The 18,663-nt window shown below is 34.3% G+C and overlaps 1 protein-coding gene across 1 annotated transcript in view; it reads right to left on the bottom strand.

The window, feature by feature from the left end:
* The window catches only part of ZFPM2 (zinc finger protein, FOG family member 2), a 457,708-nt gene that overhangs the window by 346,454 nt on the left and 92,591 nt on the right, over positions 1–18,663 (bottom strand). The window contains exon 2 of the mRNA XM_068525544.1: positions 9,579–9,737. Within this exon, the coding sequence (XP_068381645.1) occupies positions 9,579–9,737 (159 nt within the window). The remainder of the gene's footprint in view (positions 1–9,578; positions 9,738–18,663) is intronic.

Below are 18,663 nucleotides of genomic sequence, written 5' to 3'. Positions count from 1 at the left end.
ATTGCTTACTTTTCCAGTTCCTATGTTTATCTCACGTCCACCCTTACCATCTGCTGCACTGCATTTCCTTCAGAAAAGTGAAAAGTTTTCACAGTGCCCAGAGCTTTTGCTGCAAACAATGCTCTCTTCTCCTCTTCCTTCCTTCCTCTCTCCGCTTTTTATTTGGCCTTATTTTGTGTTAAGGTCAAGCTGTTTTAAAGAGTTCACTTTGCAAACATTTCTACAGGGCTGAAATTCCTATCCAAACAGTTTCGATGGATTTGTAAACATCTTGCCATTTGTTACTGGCTTCTGCCCAAGTACACACATTTTGGGTTGTCCCCAGTCTTTTGAATTACCTGAAAACAACTTCACAAGAAAACAAGCAATGAGAAATTGTGGCTTATTCCATGCCACCAAATAAGGGTAACATAATCTTCCAGTTAGTATAATGAATCTAAAGCGCTTTCAATATAGCCCTCTCATTATATCAAAATGCCAACTCTACTTACTGCACACTGGTTTATATTGACAGAGTCTTTAAAGGAGGACCAAAAGGAGAGAAATCTTTTAAGTACACCCCTAACTTATTTCCTTTATCCTTTAAAATGTCTTGTTTTTCTGTATGCCCTTATCTTGACTGACACGTCATGTGTAATAAGTGTTAAAAATACCTTGAAAAAGTGAGTTTTATACTTCATACAGGCTTCTTCCAATGTGTCCATCTCCTTCTATAAGGATTCCATAAAGATGGACATCAGAAAATGAAATTAGCTCTCCATCTTCATAAGTACAGTAACCTAGGTTTGAACTTGGCATTAACCTTTAGTAATTTTGTGACTTTGCCCAAGTTACTGAACCTTTGGAAGTCGCAGGTGAAAACAACATCCACCCTGCAGGACAGTAAGTTGATTAGAGATGATACATGTACAGCAAGGTGTCTGACTTTCAGGAGCAGTCACCAAATGGAAGTTGTTATTACCATTATTATAATTGTTATAATTGGTATGTAGTCTCAGTGCCAATCTCTGGAATCTCATTGAACTACTAAAAGAAGCTGAAACGGCAATCTGCATTCGTTACCAGTATTTGCTTCATTGGTGTAACACATTCAGTTATTTTGACTTGACCTTTTAAGAACAACAAAAAACTGATTGACTACATTACCATAATTAAATTCATCTTACCGCAGTTCTCCACATTTCCCTTTACACATTCTATGTTTAGCACTACCAGAGGTAAAGATTATCCCATCAGGTAATGGAAGGGCAAATGCTTTAATACTGCCTGTTGCTTCTCAAATGATAATCAAAACATTGTGAGAAATTTTACATACTAACAAGAAACTATGAATTTTATATTAGAAGATTAAAAGCTTTGAAAATCTTATTTGATTTAAACCTAAAAAATGCTAGTGCAGAACCAAGAAAATATTTTTAAATCATTTATGATGTTTAAAAATAAAAAGCAGAAAAGGCATGGCTACTTCCAAGAGATCAGTTTCTCTAAAATAACATTTTATCTCAAATTATTATGGGACCAACAGTAGGATTCAAAGTTGTCAACCACATTAATTCCATATTATTAAAATAAATTAGCTTCTCAGGCTTCCCTAATGCTATTCACACTTGTAATTTTCTTTAAATAGAAAAATAAATTAAGAGTTAGTAGATGTAAATGATTGGCAAACTAGTGTAGATCTGCATGAATTGTTTTATATATTCTTTTAATTTGAGCAACATAAAATTGAAAACTGTATTTTTAATTTAGAATAACTATGTATATAATTACTGCTTGACCAAAACTACTTCCTTCAGGAAACATGGGCTCTTCATTCTACCCAAAATACCACTGAGAAAATGTAGCAATAAAAGGGCTTAAAAATATATAGTTTCCCTTTATGGTATTCAGCTAAAATCAATGATTAATTAAATAACTAGATTAAAAGTGAAAAAGTCAATCAATAACTCAGATGTCTCCTAATATACAGATGCTTAGCTTTACATATATAAAATAACAGGAGATTAAATAAATTCTTACTTTTCTCCTGAATTTCAACATTGTAGGTAAAACAACAAACTTACACTAAATTTTATAGGTCAAAAAATGTTCTCTCACTTGCAGAAACCATAACCACAAAAAAGACAACTTCTCTAAATGGTAAAATATGGTTTTATATTAATTTTCAATTTTTATTATAAACAATAATAATGCTGATAAAATAAAGATATAACTAAAACAGGCAAATATCTCTTAACATTTTACATAGTCAGGTAGAAGCAGAATGAAATACACTGTATTACAATATGAAATTGTTTCATAAATTATAATTATGTAATTATATATTTTATCAAGTTTTACTATATCTAAAAAATGCCTTTAGCAGATTGCACAATGGAGATTTGTTAATGGTCAGCTCACAGAGAAAACAATGAATTTAGTTCTTCATATGCAAAAAAGCAGTATATATTATCATACATGATTCATATAAATGATATCATCATGACTCATTTCAACACTGCATAAAATCACTCATGATAATTTTGTTGAAATTTTTATAATGATATATCTGGGATCAAAGATAAGGTAAACAGATAAAGCTTGATCTGACTCTTACAAATAAAATACTAAGTCATGGACAAAATTTGAACACCCTCTGGTTCAAAAGAAAAAAAAAAACCAAAAAACGAGAAAATGCTGACTCTCTGTAAGCACAAATTGCCTTCAAATGCTCCTTCATTTTTTCAATAATTGTGGCTTAAGAAAAAAATCAAACTGCTCCAAACATAACTATGTTTTGGGGGTTTTAAGATGGCCAGAAGAGTGACACCACAATGTCATAATGTTTTCTTCCTTTTTCCAATCTTATGAGATAAAAATAAAAGTAGGACACCATTACAGCCTCTATTTCTATGTTCTAAAAAGAATTACTTCCATTTTGCATTGTTGGATGAGTTATGCAAGAAAAATTTAATGATTTTTAAATAAATTAAAAAAAAAGACATACTGGATCCAGGAAAACAGACAGTTTGCCAAGGCACAGTAATGTCATGTGGAGGGAGGGGGAGGTGGCAGAGAAGGGAAGGGAGGTCTGTGCCAAGCAAAGCTGGGGGCTGTTCAATCAGCTCTATCAGGGCTCCATCAGTGTCTCCACTGCAGCCAAATCCAGAGAAAACAAGGAGTCAAAGGTTCAGGTCAATAAGCTTAAACAGCTCCTCCAGCAAGGTAAAAAACAAAGTCATATTGGCTTTTCTTTTTCATTCCTTCTCTTTGAACGCCCTGGTCCAAACACACCCTGGAAATGTCAATGTTAAATGCAAGAATTTAAAAAGCTCAGCTTCTTAATCCCGTTGAGAAAAAGGAACAAAGTCGCTGGTACAGGTCTCCTGCCTTATTGAACTCAAAGTGAGTACGGTAGAGCTGCCTTTTGCAGATTCTGATTCCAGTTGCCCAAGCATCAGAGGAAGCAAAAACGTGTCATTAAAGGCATAAATGAGGAGGAAAGAAACCAAAGTGACTGAAAAGCATTTATGAAATATTTGTAAATATACTTTCTGAACTAAAAAAATAATAAAATGAAAAGAAGAAAATAGGAAACAAAATAGCATGAATGTTTGACACTGGATCAAGTGAAAAATAAGCAGTTACTACTCCCACAACCAAATCTTCATGAAGCTGTGGGTTTTTGTTCTTCTTCTTCTAGTATTAAGAATCTAGATAATATTTTTGTCGCTTTACTTAACATGGAATGGAGACAAATGCCAGTGATCCAGGCTTTAATTTATTACAGTCCAATGAGAAATATGGTTTTTCCTCAGTTATTTCTTAATTTTTAATCAAAGCTACAGAATGACACAAATGATAGAAAGAAAGGAAGGAAGTGGGGGAGAGGAACATTCCAATGAGTCTGGCAACTTATTGGCAGGAATAGTTAAGCACAATGATGAAATGATTCTGATTCTCATGCCTCCTGTTCTATCTTTCTGATTCAAGGATGTGAAAATTTATAGAGAACATATACCCAGCTCTGGTGTTGTGGAAGGGAGCAAAGTGACTCATATCAGCCTCAAACACCCCCAAACTGTTCTTCCGTAAACTACATTAACGAGCTACAGATGAAATCTCATCAAGCCTTTGGGTAAAGGGATGATTCTGATTGGAGTTATCTGTATCTCCTGACAGCTTCCCCAATTCACTTCCCTCCATTTCCTGCTTTAACTTTTACTTTCTGCAGACCTTTCTTCTCTAGGTATATACAAACTGTGTCATGACCATGCCTTTTCTCCCAGTTATACCTCAACTTCTCCTCTGTGGCTCACCCAGGCCTTCCACAGTGGTAAGAATCCAACAGATTCCTAGAGCTAGAAGTTCCACAGGTATGGCCGCACCTCTCTTACTCCCCCCAGCTCTCTGCTGTCCTCTTCTGGCTTCCTGCAACATTAGCCTTATAGGTACAGCCAACTTGACTCTGGAGTACTGGAAGCTCACTCCCTTCCCTCAGGTCTCCACTCAGAGTTCACCTACCCTATCATCACTCCTTATAAACTACTGATAGCATGCAGTGCACATGCACACAATGGCGTTCTATCACCCTGACTGTGTTGTTTTTCTTCATAATGTTCGACATCACCCGTCATATTATACAATGCGAGTTTGATTATTATCTCTCTCTCATCTCAAGAGTAGCGCTGGACTTTTGTCTACTGCTGTATCCCCAGCACCAGGAAGAGGGTCTGACACATAGCAGATGCCTAATATATGAGTTGAGTTGTATTGAATTCAGTCTATTGAACAGAACTGGAAGCTTCTGCCAACCTAATTAAATATCTGTTTATGTTTGCTTTTGGTTTGGTATTAATTACTTCTGGACCTAGAGCTAAATCCAAGTCTGAGTAACTCAGGCTCTTTTCTAATTTCTTTAAGATGCTTTGCATTTTTCTACTTTAAAGTTGTTTTAAAAGAGAAATATGACTTTTACTTTCTGCATATTACCAGGGTCAAATCTTTTTGAATGTGGTGAGAACGCCCATTGTTACACTATATGTTTCCTCATTTTATGGCTTTCCATTATGCCCCTCTTTTTCAATCCTAATCTTTCCAGATTGAAGAGCTCTAACATTAATTCATCTCTCTAGGTAAAGCATTGCACCCAGTGATTTCTCTGACAATTCTCCATATCTAGATAGTAGGACTAGAAGTAAGGTTTGTTTTTCTTCCAAAATCAACTTTGATGACATCATTTCCCTTTCAGACTTTGTTTAGAGATGATGTCATCAGAGACCAGTTTGTAAGGATCCTTGGTAACTTTTCCAGAAAATCATTATTGATAACTCAAAGTTCACTGACATGTAGTTTCTTTGGAGGTTTTTGTTTGTTTGTTTGTTTGCTTGTTGATAGCATTACATTCTAATAGCCTAGTGATACTGGCCTGACAATTTTCTTCCTGTTCACATATCCTGTGACATCCTCCTGGAATGTATCCCAAGACATGTTAATTTACTTTAGTTATTAACCAACTTGAATATTGCAGTGAGGAAACAGTCTTCCAAATAACTAATAATAGTAAACCCGTTTTAGAGCTGCTCCAATATCAGCCCCACTATAAAACTTACTGTCTTTGAGTTTATCCAAGAATTGCTAATGTATAAGAGTTCCCACCTGCCAGTAGTGACATAACTAAAAGCTCCCCAGGTTGCTTTCCAGACCACCTATATTTCAATTTACATTAGTTTGCTTAGCTCTAAACCAATATTGATGTACTTCCATGTTTACTCTATAAACCAGAATAAAGGCAGACGAAAGTCACTGAAGCAAATAATCCAGTACCACAGGAAATGTGTAGCACTCATGGACCCAGCCTTGATGTCTTCGTCATCTGCAAATTCAAGGAAATAATTCTTGCTTGTTTCCTTCCTCTCTGAGATACGGTAAGGCAAGATGCCAAATGATCTAAACTCACTGCACCAAAGGGGATGATGCAAATTGAAAGTATTGCTTTACACTTTGCTAAAATTCTTAAAATCTAAAAGTATCAAAGCAACTTTGAAATATCATCTTTTTATAAATATAATTCATTTTATTCACTTCAAAGATGAAAAATAAAAAACATGAAATATGCAACTAACCCAAAGTAAAAAGTGAAACAGGAATCTGCAACAGAATTGTCAGATTCATATTTTAGGCCTGAGACTATAACAAGGTTTTATTAAAGTGATCTTTTCCATTTTTAATTGTGATTATTTATGTTTTAGATTTGTATGATTAAGAATTCTACACATTTAAAGATGACAAAATTCTGACCAATATTTTTTGACATTTCCGTGGAATATTACATTATGAGAGTGATTTGGGTCACATTTAATCACATTTTATAATATAACTAGCAACTTTACTAATATTAATAGACACTTTGAGACGTGTAAAAAAAAAGCCTTCCCATTTGACAAGAGAATAGATAATATCCATTTGGAACTGAGAAAAATACCACAATAATAAGAGTCATTCTAAACACTGGAAACATCCTGTATAATGTAGAAGGCTCAATTTCAAAAGGAAGAAGTAACTTTTACCTATGATAAGCTATGTCTCTACAGAGTAGAGATTTTTCTTTTCTTCTTTTCTAAAAAGGAAAGTTACAATAGCATAGATTGCTTTTATACAAAATACAGTTGCTAAAGTATAAATGAAGATATACTGTAACTATATGTGTATCTCAGTACTCTTCTCTGACAATGTGTCAAAATACCTTGTTTGGAAAACAAGATACTCTAACCATATTTTTGCGATCTGAGTTTTAAAATTCCTATCCTTTGTTTGATAAGAAAAAAGCATTTGATGTTCAAAAATGTTACCCCTGGAACCCAGTAAAACAACTGTGTCATTGCTAGATTTTGATCATGGCTAGATCTTTAGACAAAGAAACTTCCCAAGTAATCCAATTCATTTTCTTACATACACTTACAATTTTTAAGTTGTCATAAATGATTCAGAATATGTGCAAAAAGTATGTTTCATCAGTAATCCCAACTTAAAAATATTTTTCTTCAGAAGAACAATTTTTACGTGCTTTTTCAATCATGACACTGGCATCATTAACCATTTAAATACTTATACGCTTTTAATGCCTAATCTATCTTTTTCCCTGCAACTGGCAAGAAAACATAATTATGTGTCACTGAGACTAATATGTAAATTTCTGCAGAAAGATTAGATTCTAATTTTCCAGAGAGGAAATTTTCTCTTCCTATTATAATCAACTTAAATGAAAAATGAGGAATCCCTGCATGACCTCAAGGGGATGCAATTCATATCAAAGAGTTGTCTTTCTTTCACACCAGTTCCTACTACTTCAGTGGGAATTCCCTGGTCTCACATTCTATGAGAGTAAAATAATGAAATTCTTTTCCTATTAAATACGGCAACAGTGGTTTGAAATAGTAATAGTAGTATTTATCCTAAAAAATATTATGTGAAAATTAGAATTCTTATTTCCACCTATCATTGCTTTCTAGCTTCAAACTAAACATTAGAGATTTGTACAATATATAGTATATTAACTAATTATATATTATTTAATATATTATCTATATCATATATTAAATATTATTTTGATGTATTTTTCAACTTTCCAATTATTTATCAAAGTTAAAAATATCCACTAAACAATGTTCTTAATAATTGTAGTTCAGTTCTTTTTTTTTTGTTGTTCCTCAAGGCCTGTCATTATTTTTCATGGGTTAAGACTCTGTTTAATATAGATGGAGGTTATTATTCTGGGACCATAATTATGTAATCCTGTAATAAGCATCTGCCATAAGTCTATTTTCTTTCAAGAAACTACTAACTTAAAACTTGGAGTTCTATTTTCTTAAATACAGGCCATCACCAATGATGATCCCAAAATGTAAAATACACCTAATAATAACTATTATTACTGCCTCCCTGGATTAATAAGTTGACAAAAATGTCTGAATCCATACACTCACTCTTTTAAGGACAAGGACAAGAAGAATAAATGATACTTTCTAGCTACTGGTTCCTTCCTTTATTGTAATCCCACAACATAAGGTAGGTACTATACAATGCACTAAAGGATATAGTTCCTGATAAAGATGGAAAATGGGATGTCTTCAAACAGATTTAAAAACTCTTCCTCTCCAGCTAGCTCTAATATGTATTGCTGTGGGTGTGTAGCATCAAGAAATGGTTCTAACAACCAAAACAACAAGAGAAAATATTAATTTGGCCTGAACTCTGAGTGACTACTCACTAAGAAGGCCTATTTGGTCCATACCATTCTTGTTTTCAACCAAAAGTCTCTGATGTGGGGGACAAGGACCATGTTACAAAGCCATCTTGAGGTCTTCAGGAGTTAATGGTCAAAGTTTTTCTGAACTTCAATGTATCCAACTGTTGGTGCTGCCATTCCATTCCCACAGTCTTAGGGCAGGGAGTTCTACTGACCACACGGATGGGAACTGGCTGGCTTCTTTTGTTTCTAACACCCCAGAATCAAGAGAAAGTTATACTGAGGTTTTAATAATATGCATCAAATGTATATTTGGCGACTGAGGCATGCATATTAGCAGTTTTGGGGGAAGCTATATCAGCATTCTTGATTTCAGACTGCCAATTCACATCATCACGTTCACACAAACAGGTAAAAAAATCACTCCACATAACTTCTCTGTCTGCCTAAAAAATAAAAACGGTGCATTCAGAAACACAAACAGACATACAGTCATGCCCTCTGGGAAACAGCCACGGTAAAATCAATAAAAGTAGCTATTCTAAACCAAGGAAGTGATCCAAACACTTGTGAAATTATACATTGGTGCGGGAGGTACAGAAGACCCATCTCACTTGCAGAGGCAAAACAATCAAATAAAGAAATTAAAAAGAATCATAAGACACCTTAAACTCATTTTTGAAATAAGCAAGTTAAAAATGAGTATACATGCCCAATGAGGACATAGTTACTGGCAAGGCCACTTGGCTCCAAGTCAAGGTTGGAAATAGAGATATAGTGTCTCAGGTTCTTCTTCTGTTATAATGTTAGTATGTAAAAAGAATATCTAGAAGAGAGAAAGAGTGTGTATTTTCTTATTTGACAATATCTAAAAAAGCACCATTCTCAATGTTGAAAGTCAATGTCAAACAGTTAAGGCACTCAGTTTTCAAAAGGAATGAGCTAGAAACTTGGGTGGGGACTCTGGCCCATTCCCTTCTTACCCTCAATGGCTAATTCAGTGCCTTGCAAAAAACTGACATTCAGTAAATATTTGTTGAAAGAATAAACAATAAACATTAAATGGATTATAGTTATTTGGCCAACCAACATGAAAATGTTCACAGTTAATTGGCTAATCAATAGGAAACTATGTGTTTAAATATACAATATGATTTATGGATTATAAAATTTCTTTTATCCTTCAAAATAATATTGTATGTTTAAAAAAAATCATGTATGTATTTGCAGACTGTCGAATTATGTATAGCACACTCAACACCCTTCCTCCACTCTATCAGTGCATTTTTCAACTATACGAAATCATCTGAGTAAACAGACTCACATATCGCGTCCAGCCATTAATGATTACCTTTGTTACAAAAGTATTCCACTTCTTCACAGCTCAGATTTTCAGGCCCAAATTCTGTGGAAAAGCTTTCCTCCATTGGAAAGTCCCCTTTTGAGGTGATGTCTGTTTCCTCTGATGGACATTCTTCCTCTTCCTCTTCAATGGCATCTTCTAGCGGCCCTTGAAAAAGAACAGGGACACTGTACCAAAAAACATCCAAAGAAGAGAGTGAAATAAAATCCTTAAATAGGGTCTTTTTGATTAAGGTGGTGAGGAAAATGTATTCTATGGATTGGCCATGTAGTATCAAGGGTACTCACACAAGATAATGTCACATCCATATCAACAAGTAATGTTGACCTATGATAAGAAGTGGAAGGAAACCAGGTCCTGAAGTTACTACACAGAAAGCAACCTCCATCTCCCATCCTTCCCCACCCCCAACTCGAAGCCCAAAGCTTGTTCTTTTATTCTCTCCTAAAGAGCAAAACTGTGCACTTTATGTTCATTTGTTAGAATTAACTGCCTGGTAAAGAGTACAAGTCTCTTTTACACTGTTGTACAATTTTACCTGAGATTTTAATAAAGATTTAGAGTAATTGAATGCATTTTAATTGAACTGAGATTTTAATAAAGTCCATACTTTAAAAAATCCATCTTAAGAGTGGATTCCAAGAAAAGATTTCATTATATGTGTTTGAGGCTTGAAGAAAAATTACATATTTCTCTCCCTGATGAAAGCATAACCCTGTTCATGATTAATTGAATTTTTTCTGAAATGAAAAGTAGTTTTCTAATGAAAAAATGTAATTTGTATTTATGTGATACTTTTTCTGTAATAAAAATACAACTTCCTTAGAGTGAATGAGAGTGAGGTGCATTACATTAATGGACCTATTTCATTGAAAGGAAAGGGAGGGCTATAGTTGTTGAGATGGATCTGAAGTGGACAACGTGGGAATACCACACTGCCGATTGTGAATTTCCGACTGCCCAGAAGAATCAAAGTATCCGACTCATTTTACTAAGCGGAAGCCCACATTTGCTCCTAAAGAAGCACTGTAGCATTTCTTCCAAAGAACACAATTATGGTAATTTGTACTAATTGTCACTCATGTCAGCAGTCTCATCAGACAGGCTAAATACTTAAAAGGCTTAGGCAGTCTCTTTCTCTTACTTCTTGGAAATGTGCTAGGAAATTTTCAGGACCAAAGCAGAAATTTTATAAATAATTTAAAATAGTGAATTTATTACAATCTTCACATATGTGTGAGCAAACAGGAATAGGTACATACAGCACAGTGACATATGGGCTGTTTTCCCAAAAGCAAGTTCCCAAAGGGCTGAATTCACATGACACATTTTCATGGAGAGAATTAGTTGCTTTGGATAGAAATTAAGGGACATCCAAGAAAAAATTCTTACAGAGTTTCTTTGTGCTTTTTAAAATTTATTTTTTCTTCTTTTCTCCAAAATAACAAATGTTAAGGAAGAAAGAATGCCCTAATTCCAAACACTCTGGTAATGGGTTGGGTTTTTTTTCCACTCCAGGTGGAGCGTTAAAAAACCATAGATTCTGTTTTAACACAAACCACATTCAAAACCATGGATCTCATATTAGGTTTTCTCTCTCATTCATTATTTCAAGTAATTTATAATCTTTCACCTTTTAAAACAATTATGTCAAGTAGCAAGACATGCAAGGAACATATAAAATAGTAATAAGGTAAAAGATTGCAATCACTAAAACAGTTATCTGAATAATTCTAATTATTAACTGTGAGTCTAACGAGGAATAAAATAGAATATCTTCCATGTTTTTATTTTGTTCAAGCAACAATTTTAATAAAAAGTTTGGTCAAAAGAAGACACCTAGACTGTCTCATTTGTGTCTCATGTAGGACTTTCAAAGCACTTTCTTATATAATCTTTAAAATAACCCAGTGAGGTAGGTAACTGAACAATTATTTAAAATATTCTGACTTAACGAGTTGGCTCCAACGGTATAATATTAAATTAAAACTTCATTAGAAATTAAATGGAAAATCTCATGTGAAAATTTGAAAGAAAATAAACCCACAAGGCATTGATATAGACTTAATAAAAGTCTAACCAAGCCATTCACATATACACACATGTCAAAAGAGGCTTGTATATCACATATAACTTTTTATCAAAGATTATAAGATCTTAATTGACAGTATAGTATTCTATATTCCAGGGGTTGTTTTATTTTATGTTGGCTATCGATTTGAAATTCAAAGCATGTAATTGAAAAGAAGCACTTATTTTCAAAAACAAACTACAAAATCCCAAATAAAAGGTAAAAAAATTATTGAGCTCATTGTTCAAAATACATGAGATCTCATTGTCGATATTTAAACAGGCTAGAGAAAGGTGATTTAATAATTGCTCCCAAAGCACGTGTCAGATTGATATAATGTACTGTACTTCAAAATGTCTAACCATTTCTTTAGCCATGCTATCAAATCAGGCTCTGGCAAAAAAGATTTCTCTTAAAATGTATAGTATTTATGGTTTAAGATTAGATCTCACCCTACTCTCTATATTGCATGTTTCTTTAACTGGAAACCTTACAGATAATCGGTGGCTATAAACTAACATTCTAAAAGGTAAGAGACACTTGAAGCACAAGTACAATTAATAGCACCAATGAAGGAGGGAATGAAGGAACCTCCTGTGTATGGATTAGTGGGCACAGAAGTCCACTTCAGAAAAATCACCACACGTAATTTGACACAAATAATAATATCTACTCAGAAAAGGCTTACGACTGAGCTCTATGTGCCCTCATGGAGAAAATTACTTTTGATTGAGGCCACTTGGCAGGCAAGTGTAAGGAAATCTGAATTTCAGCTCTTCAATTGCCTTTGATTTCTAGATATTCAAACACACTCGCGAGAATGAATAGTCAATGTTTCTATATATAAATATTTACCTGATTTTAAAAATGCTAATAATTAGTTGTACAGCCTAAAGCTATGAATACAATGATGCTGTATGTCGGGCCCATAACGCTGTTAATCATCTCTCAGAATGTAGAGGCATCTTTTATACTGGATGAATAATACAGATTACTGGAAGATTCTGGTGGGTGCAAAGTAATACTTCTGTTTTCAGAAAGGGAGACAACTGGGTACTCAGGAACCATTTGAATTGACCACAGCTACTTCTGCCCCCCAAAGATAAAGCTGAAGCTAAGAAGTGTCATGCAGATTCACAACACCTGACAATACCGATCACCCTCCCAATGTGCAATAAAGCCTTAGTTATCCAGTACCAAAAGCGATATTGCAAAAGCTGGGCCTACGTGTGGGAGAATTTTTCATCTGGTGGTTGTTTCAGTGATCTGGAGTTGGTAAAGGACAAAAGGAACGTTCAAGATTAAGTAGTCCTACCCTATACAAAGGTAGCATAATCACTGAAGAATTGGATTTGTATGGTTAAGAAGCACTTCCCAGATAAATTAATTTATCTTTGAGGAGTATCTACTCCCCAGATAAATAAATTTATGAGAAAATTATTGCTATGATTTCAGATGGTTAAAGAAATCCCTGAAACCCATCCAAAACCACTGGAGGAAGAGCTAGACGACAAAACAAACAAACACAAAATATATCTCCTATATTTTGTCTAGTGAAAAAATATAAGAGATATATAAGGATTAGAAGAAAAGGGAATTAAAATAAGCAATACAAGGAGGATATGCAAAAAATGATAAAGACCAACATCATAAATATTAAATCAAATATACATGTCTTTCAATGTATGTTGTCTTGATACAAAACTTCCTACCTTGGTAGCTTACTATAAACTAGCCTAACCCTCACTTAAATGTCAGACTGTCTTTGTTCATATAAATTCAAAGCACTTCAGAATGAGGCACCCAAGAAAGAAATTAAATCCTACAGAATTAATATACGTCGTCAAGTATGAGGAAGGGAAAGAAATGCCAAATTCTATGTTTCTGATGCAATAGCCCCAAAAAGGGTTTCTTTCTCTTAAGCACTCACTGGCATTAATTCATTATAAATTATTTTAGTTAGGTTTTGCATGCCTTTTGATTAAAACAAGACAAACACTTTGCCACAATGGAAACTATAGAGAGCATTCAGTCTCCTCTCCATGCATTAATATTCTGAGCATTCTAGAGGCTGCACAAGACTAGCCACCTAGCAAAATGAGACTGTTTCAGAATACTGGGCAGCCTTGATTGCAACTGACAGGTGGGAAGAAAGTCGAATTAAAATATTATCATTCCCAATAATTGCAATAATCCATCACAGTGTGCTCAGAAATTCTGCTAGGTGAATTTCCTCCAAAAATACACAAATATTCCCACACCTTTTTATTCTGGTGCTTCTTAAGGTATGCCATTTCAGATCATTTTTTATATCTGATAGTATTATTAATATTAAAACTTACATCAAAAAATTTTATTAAATTATTTTACTCATGTACAGAACAAAGAATACATGTGATGAAATAAATTTCTCAAAATATTAACGAATTAATGAAAATGAAAATGGTGTATTGTCTCCAAGTTGCCAGCTCCTGTTTTGTGCTCCTTGAAAGTTGTTTGCAAAAGATCCACTCAGATAAAGGAATAAGAAGGTATGTAAAACCTTCTAATATATATAAAACAATAGAGATCTCCAAATCTGACAATTTAAGCAATAATATATACCATGCTTTATTATTACATAATAATTGGGCCACATTTATCATGTAATGCTACCTTTCAAAAAGTAAAAATGAAAATATAAACTAGGAATAGATAAATTCTGGTTTACGTTTAATATGTAATACACAAATATGTCAAAACTCTATACAGGTATGCTGTATGTTAGTTGATAGGTAAGAGAGAGTTGGTATAGAATTTTCCATTCTAAACTTATGTTACATTCTCTACATGTGATAGAAATGCAGCAGTAGACTAATATTTAAATTGGATGTCTTGTTACCAAATCCTCTGTATTCTAGCCTCATATATCTTTGTTAATTTCAGGATGGTATTCATAAAACACAAAACATAAAACCTTTCTAACAGGAAAGATTATTAGTTTCATATGTTCTGTACAACATATGTACAGGCCTGTTTGTTCAATTAGAAATGGAAAATAAAAATGCAACTCTAAATTAAAAAGCAGAAAACACAAAAATGCATCCTTCTCCATCTCATTATGGAGTAGGAACATTTCTATCTTTAGAGTACTAACATCTTTTTACTAACTTTATCTGGGGCATATTTTCAAGCTCCCAGTAGTTCCTCTCTTAGAGTTTTCAGCTGCTACGCTCAGATTCCTAATAAATCATAATTATCCTGTAGGCACACCTCAAAATGTTACTCACTTGGTTCCTATTACATTTGTCTCATGCATATCCCACAGAGCCATTTAATGACAAGGGGCAGGGAAGAGGGATGCTCTTTGGACAGTGCAAATCCATACTCACTCATGTAATTGAGCTTAACAGCAAGAATAAAACCTTATTTCTGTAGTATAAAAATGTAGTATTTTAAACGAGCAAGTTCTTCCTGCAGTCACTCACTTTTAACAATAGTTGCATCAGGGGATCTAGTAGGAAGGAAACATTTTTATTAATTTTTCTCTTATCTGCCAGAAGAATGTTGATTTTTTTTCATTTGCGTTTGTTGCCTGCAGGTAGCAGACCAGAGAATCACATGGTAGAAATTCTTCTTTTTGATTAATTTCTTTCCATGTGTTAGGTTATTTCTTATATATAATTGATTTGGGGCTTTGCTCATAGCTGTGCATCTTTTTTGTATCTGTACCAACTGCTGTCCTTCAATCTATAAAGTTGAAGGAAATTACCTGAATTTGTTAAGTTTATTAAAAATGAGATCTGTGAATATTTAAATTGAGTTTTGAAATGTTAATGCAAAAAAAAGATATTAGAGAATTTTTAATGGAGGGTTCAATTTGACCATACTCCATTGTAAAAAGAAGAGAAGAGGGTCAGGTTTTATTCAAATTGTTTCTTTAGGGGAAAAAATGAACTCTTTGATTTTATAAAAACAGAGTAATATTCTTTGCTACAAGGTTTTTGGCAATTTTTATTAGATGGCAGTATTAACACTTCTTATATGTAAATCTGAGAACACTTTAAATTCTTTAATTTCTTTCCCCTGAAATGCTTTGTTTTGGGAACTTTCAAATTAAGTGAATAATGCTAACAAGAAAATAATTTTGCTTAGAACATATGCAAACCCAGCAAGCAGCAACTAATCTTACATAGTAAACATTGACATCACAGGAAAAACAAAGTCAGATGAAAAAATACAGATAAATTTGAACCAGAATCTCTAATGACTAATTTACTCTCAGGCATTGAGAACTCTCAGGCATTAATGAACTCTCAGTTCATTAATAAGTGCCTTGTGCATTGACCCAGGAAGTCAGTGACAGAGATGTCATTGAAATCCACATATTTTGTAATCAGGTCTCAGTCCAGAGCCCCATAAAGCTTACTGAAGACGGTAACTCTATCATAAAGAAACATGAAAGTATATTCATTACTAAAACTATATATTTCTTATGATTGTGATGTATTTCAATCATAAAATGCCCTTAATTGGTAATAAGTACAATAGATGAAAGTCTGGTATATTATTTTGCTCTCTTTATGAGACTTTCATGTATTTATTCATTCATTTGTTATTCATCTAACCAATATTTACTGAGGGTGAAGCACGTGGCAGGCACTGTGTTGGGTGCTGGGTTAATAGCAGTATACAAACAAGGTGGATGGCCCCAGCCGGAAGTGATCGGATAACTGGGTGAAGGAGACAAACTTTATGCATATAATGCATGCAATTTATTTTTTTAAAAAAGATATTCAGGGCTTCCCTGGTGGCGCAGTGGTTGAGAATCTGCCTGCCAATGCAGGGCACACGGGTTCGAGCCCTGGTCTGGGAGGATCCCACATGCCGCGGAGCGACTGGACCCGTGAGCCACAATTGCTGAGCCTGCGCGTCTGGAGCCTGTGCTCCGCAACAAGAGAGGCCGCGATAGTGAGAGGCCCGCGCACCGCGATGAAGAGTGGCCCCCGCTTGCCACAACTGGAGAAAGCCCTCGCACAGAAACGAAGACCCAACACAGCCATAAATAAATAAACAAATAAATAAAAATTAAAAAAAAAAAAAAAAAAAAGATATTCAATTTTAACATAAGGAGGGCAGGAAAGGCTTCTTAGATATCTTAAATTCCAGTTATTTGTACATTTTTCTTTTTCCTCTGATATAATTCTATCTTACCTCCATTTGTGACGGGAAGGAGCAAGTATGGTACCTAGCATTTAACCATGTCATTTAATTCATAGTTATTCAAATAAGAATTTTTTAGTTGAATTTAATTGTCATAAAATTGAAGACCGGGCTTCCCTGGTGGCGCAGCGGTTGAGAATCCGCCTGCCAATGCAGGGGACACGGGTTCGAGCCCTGGTCTGGGAAGATCCCACATGCTGCGGAGCAACTAGGCCCGTGAGCCACAACTACTGAGCCTGTGCGTCTGGAGCCTGTGCTCCGCAACAAGAGAGGCCGCGACAGTGAGAGGCCCGCGCACCGCAATGAAGAGTGGCCCCCACTCGCCGCAACTAGAGAAAGCCCTCGCACAGAAAGGAAGACCCAACACAGCCAAAAATAAATAAATAAATAAATAAATAAATAAAATTAAAAAAAAAAAAAATTGAAGACCAAATCAAGGAGGATAATACTAGGTCAATTATTTTAAAAGGTCTAGATGCATAGCTTTAATTATTACTAATTATTAGGTTGGCCAAAAAGTTCATTTGGGTTTTTCCCCTATGGAAAAACCCGAAGTTTTTAGCCAATCCCATATACTGTTGGAGGAAGTTTATTCTGCTATCAGTCCTTTCATGGTTGTTCAAATCAGGTGCCATCTACCCACAGCCTGCCAGAAGTTTTCTGGGGGACGTGGAATCAGGCAAGCAGAAAAATTTCCCCAAAGTGAATCCTGCTGTCACAACAAAACATCAGGTATTACCCAGAATATGAATACAGTACATTAGATTTTTAAAAGCACTATCAGTAAGAAAAAAAAGGATTTGAACCTATCCATGGAACCTCTTAGATATGATATGTGGGTGATAAATATTTCTTAGGTGAATTAATCAAAACATAATTTTATAGACGTACAAGAAAAAACATCCATTTTCTTTAGAAACTTCAAAGCACCATCAAAATATAGCTAGTATTCTTATCTAACAAACTAAATTCTGCAAAACTAGTTAATAATATCCTACATAGTTATATAGCAAAATTAAATTAGTATAAGTAAAAGAGATGTTATTTTTTATAGATTATCTTATTTAAATGGAGATATGAAAAATAGGGGGAAAAGGGAGCCTGTAGTCTTCTGACTCTAGAATGGATATATATTTCTTTCTCTTTCTAGAGCAAATCAAAGACAATGTATATATTGATTTTTTAAAACTCCACAATAACAACAAAAGCACTAGCCAAACAACAGATACTAAACAAAGGATTCTGATTACTAATTTCTTAAACAATTTCCTAAGGCAAAGATGAATCAATATGGTCCTTAAAAACATTCAGTATGCATTTGTCTCATAAGCAACATATCTGTGTCTTATGAAAATATACAGGAAGCATATGGCTACATGCAGGAAATAAAGGAAAAATGTCACCGCAAAGATTTGGGGGAATTTTTTTAATTACAAGAGAAAAATCAATAAAAATATTTGCATCAGGTTTTGGTCACTGTATATATAAACCTTTTTTTTCTTCTTAATAAAATTTGAATCTGATAACCCCCACCTCATCACATAGATCAATTTCCCTCTACTTATTCCTTCAGTTTAATAACACCCTTTCTGACCCTGCTTTATTAAAATGATTCTTTACATGTGCAATTAATTACTGACTGAACCTTCTAAAAACACATTTTATAAAATAACTGCTCTCAAAATGATGCCTGATTTCACTGTCTGACTACAGTTTGACAGCAAACAGTGGTTCTCTAAATGTCATCCCTGGACCAGCAACATTAACGTCACCAGAGAACTTGGTAGAGATTCAAAATTA

This window comes from Eschrichtius robustus, chromosome 17, assembly GCF_028021215.1.
Source record: "Eschrichtius robustus isolate mEscRob2 chromosome 17, mEscRob2.pri, whole genome shotgun sequence".
In the NCBI taxonomy this organism is placed as follows: domain Eukaryota; kingdom Metazoa; phylum Chordata; class Mammalia; order Artiodactyla; family Eschrichtiidae; genus Eschrichtius; species Eschrichtius robustus.
The sequence above is the reverse complement of the archived record's forward strand: the minus strand, read 5'-3'. Positions and strand labels throughout refer to the sequence as shown.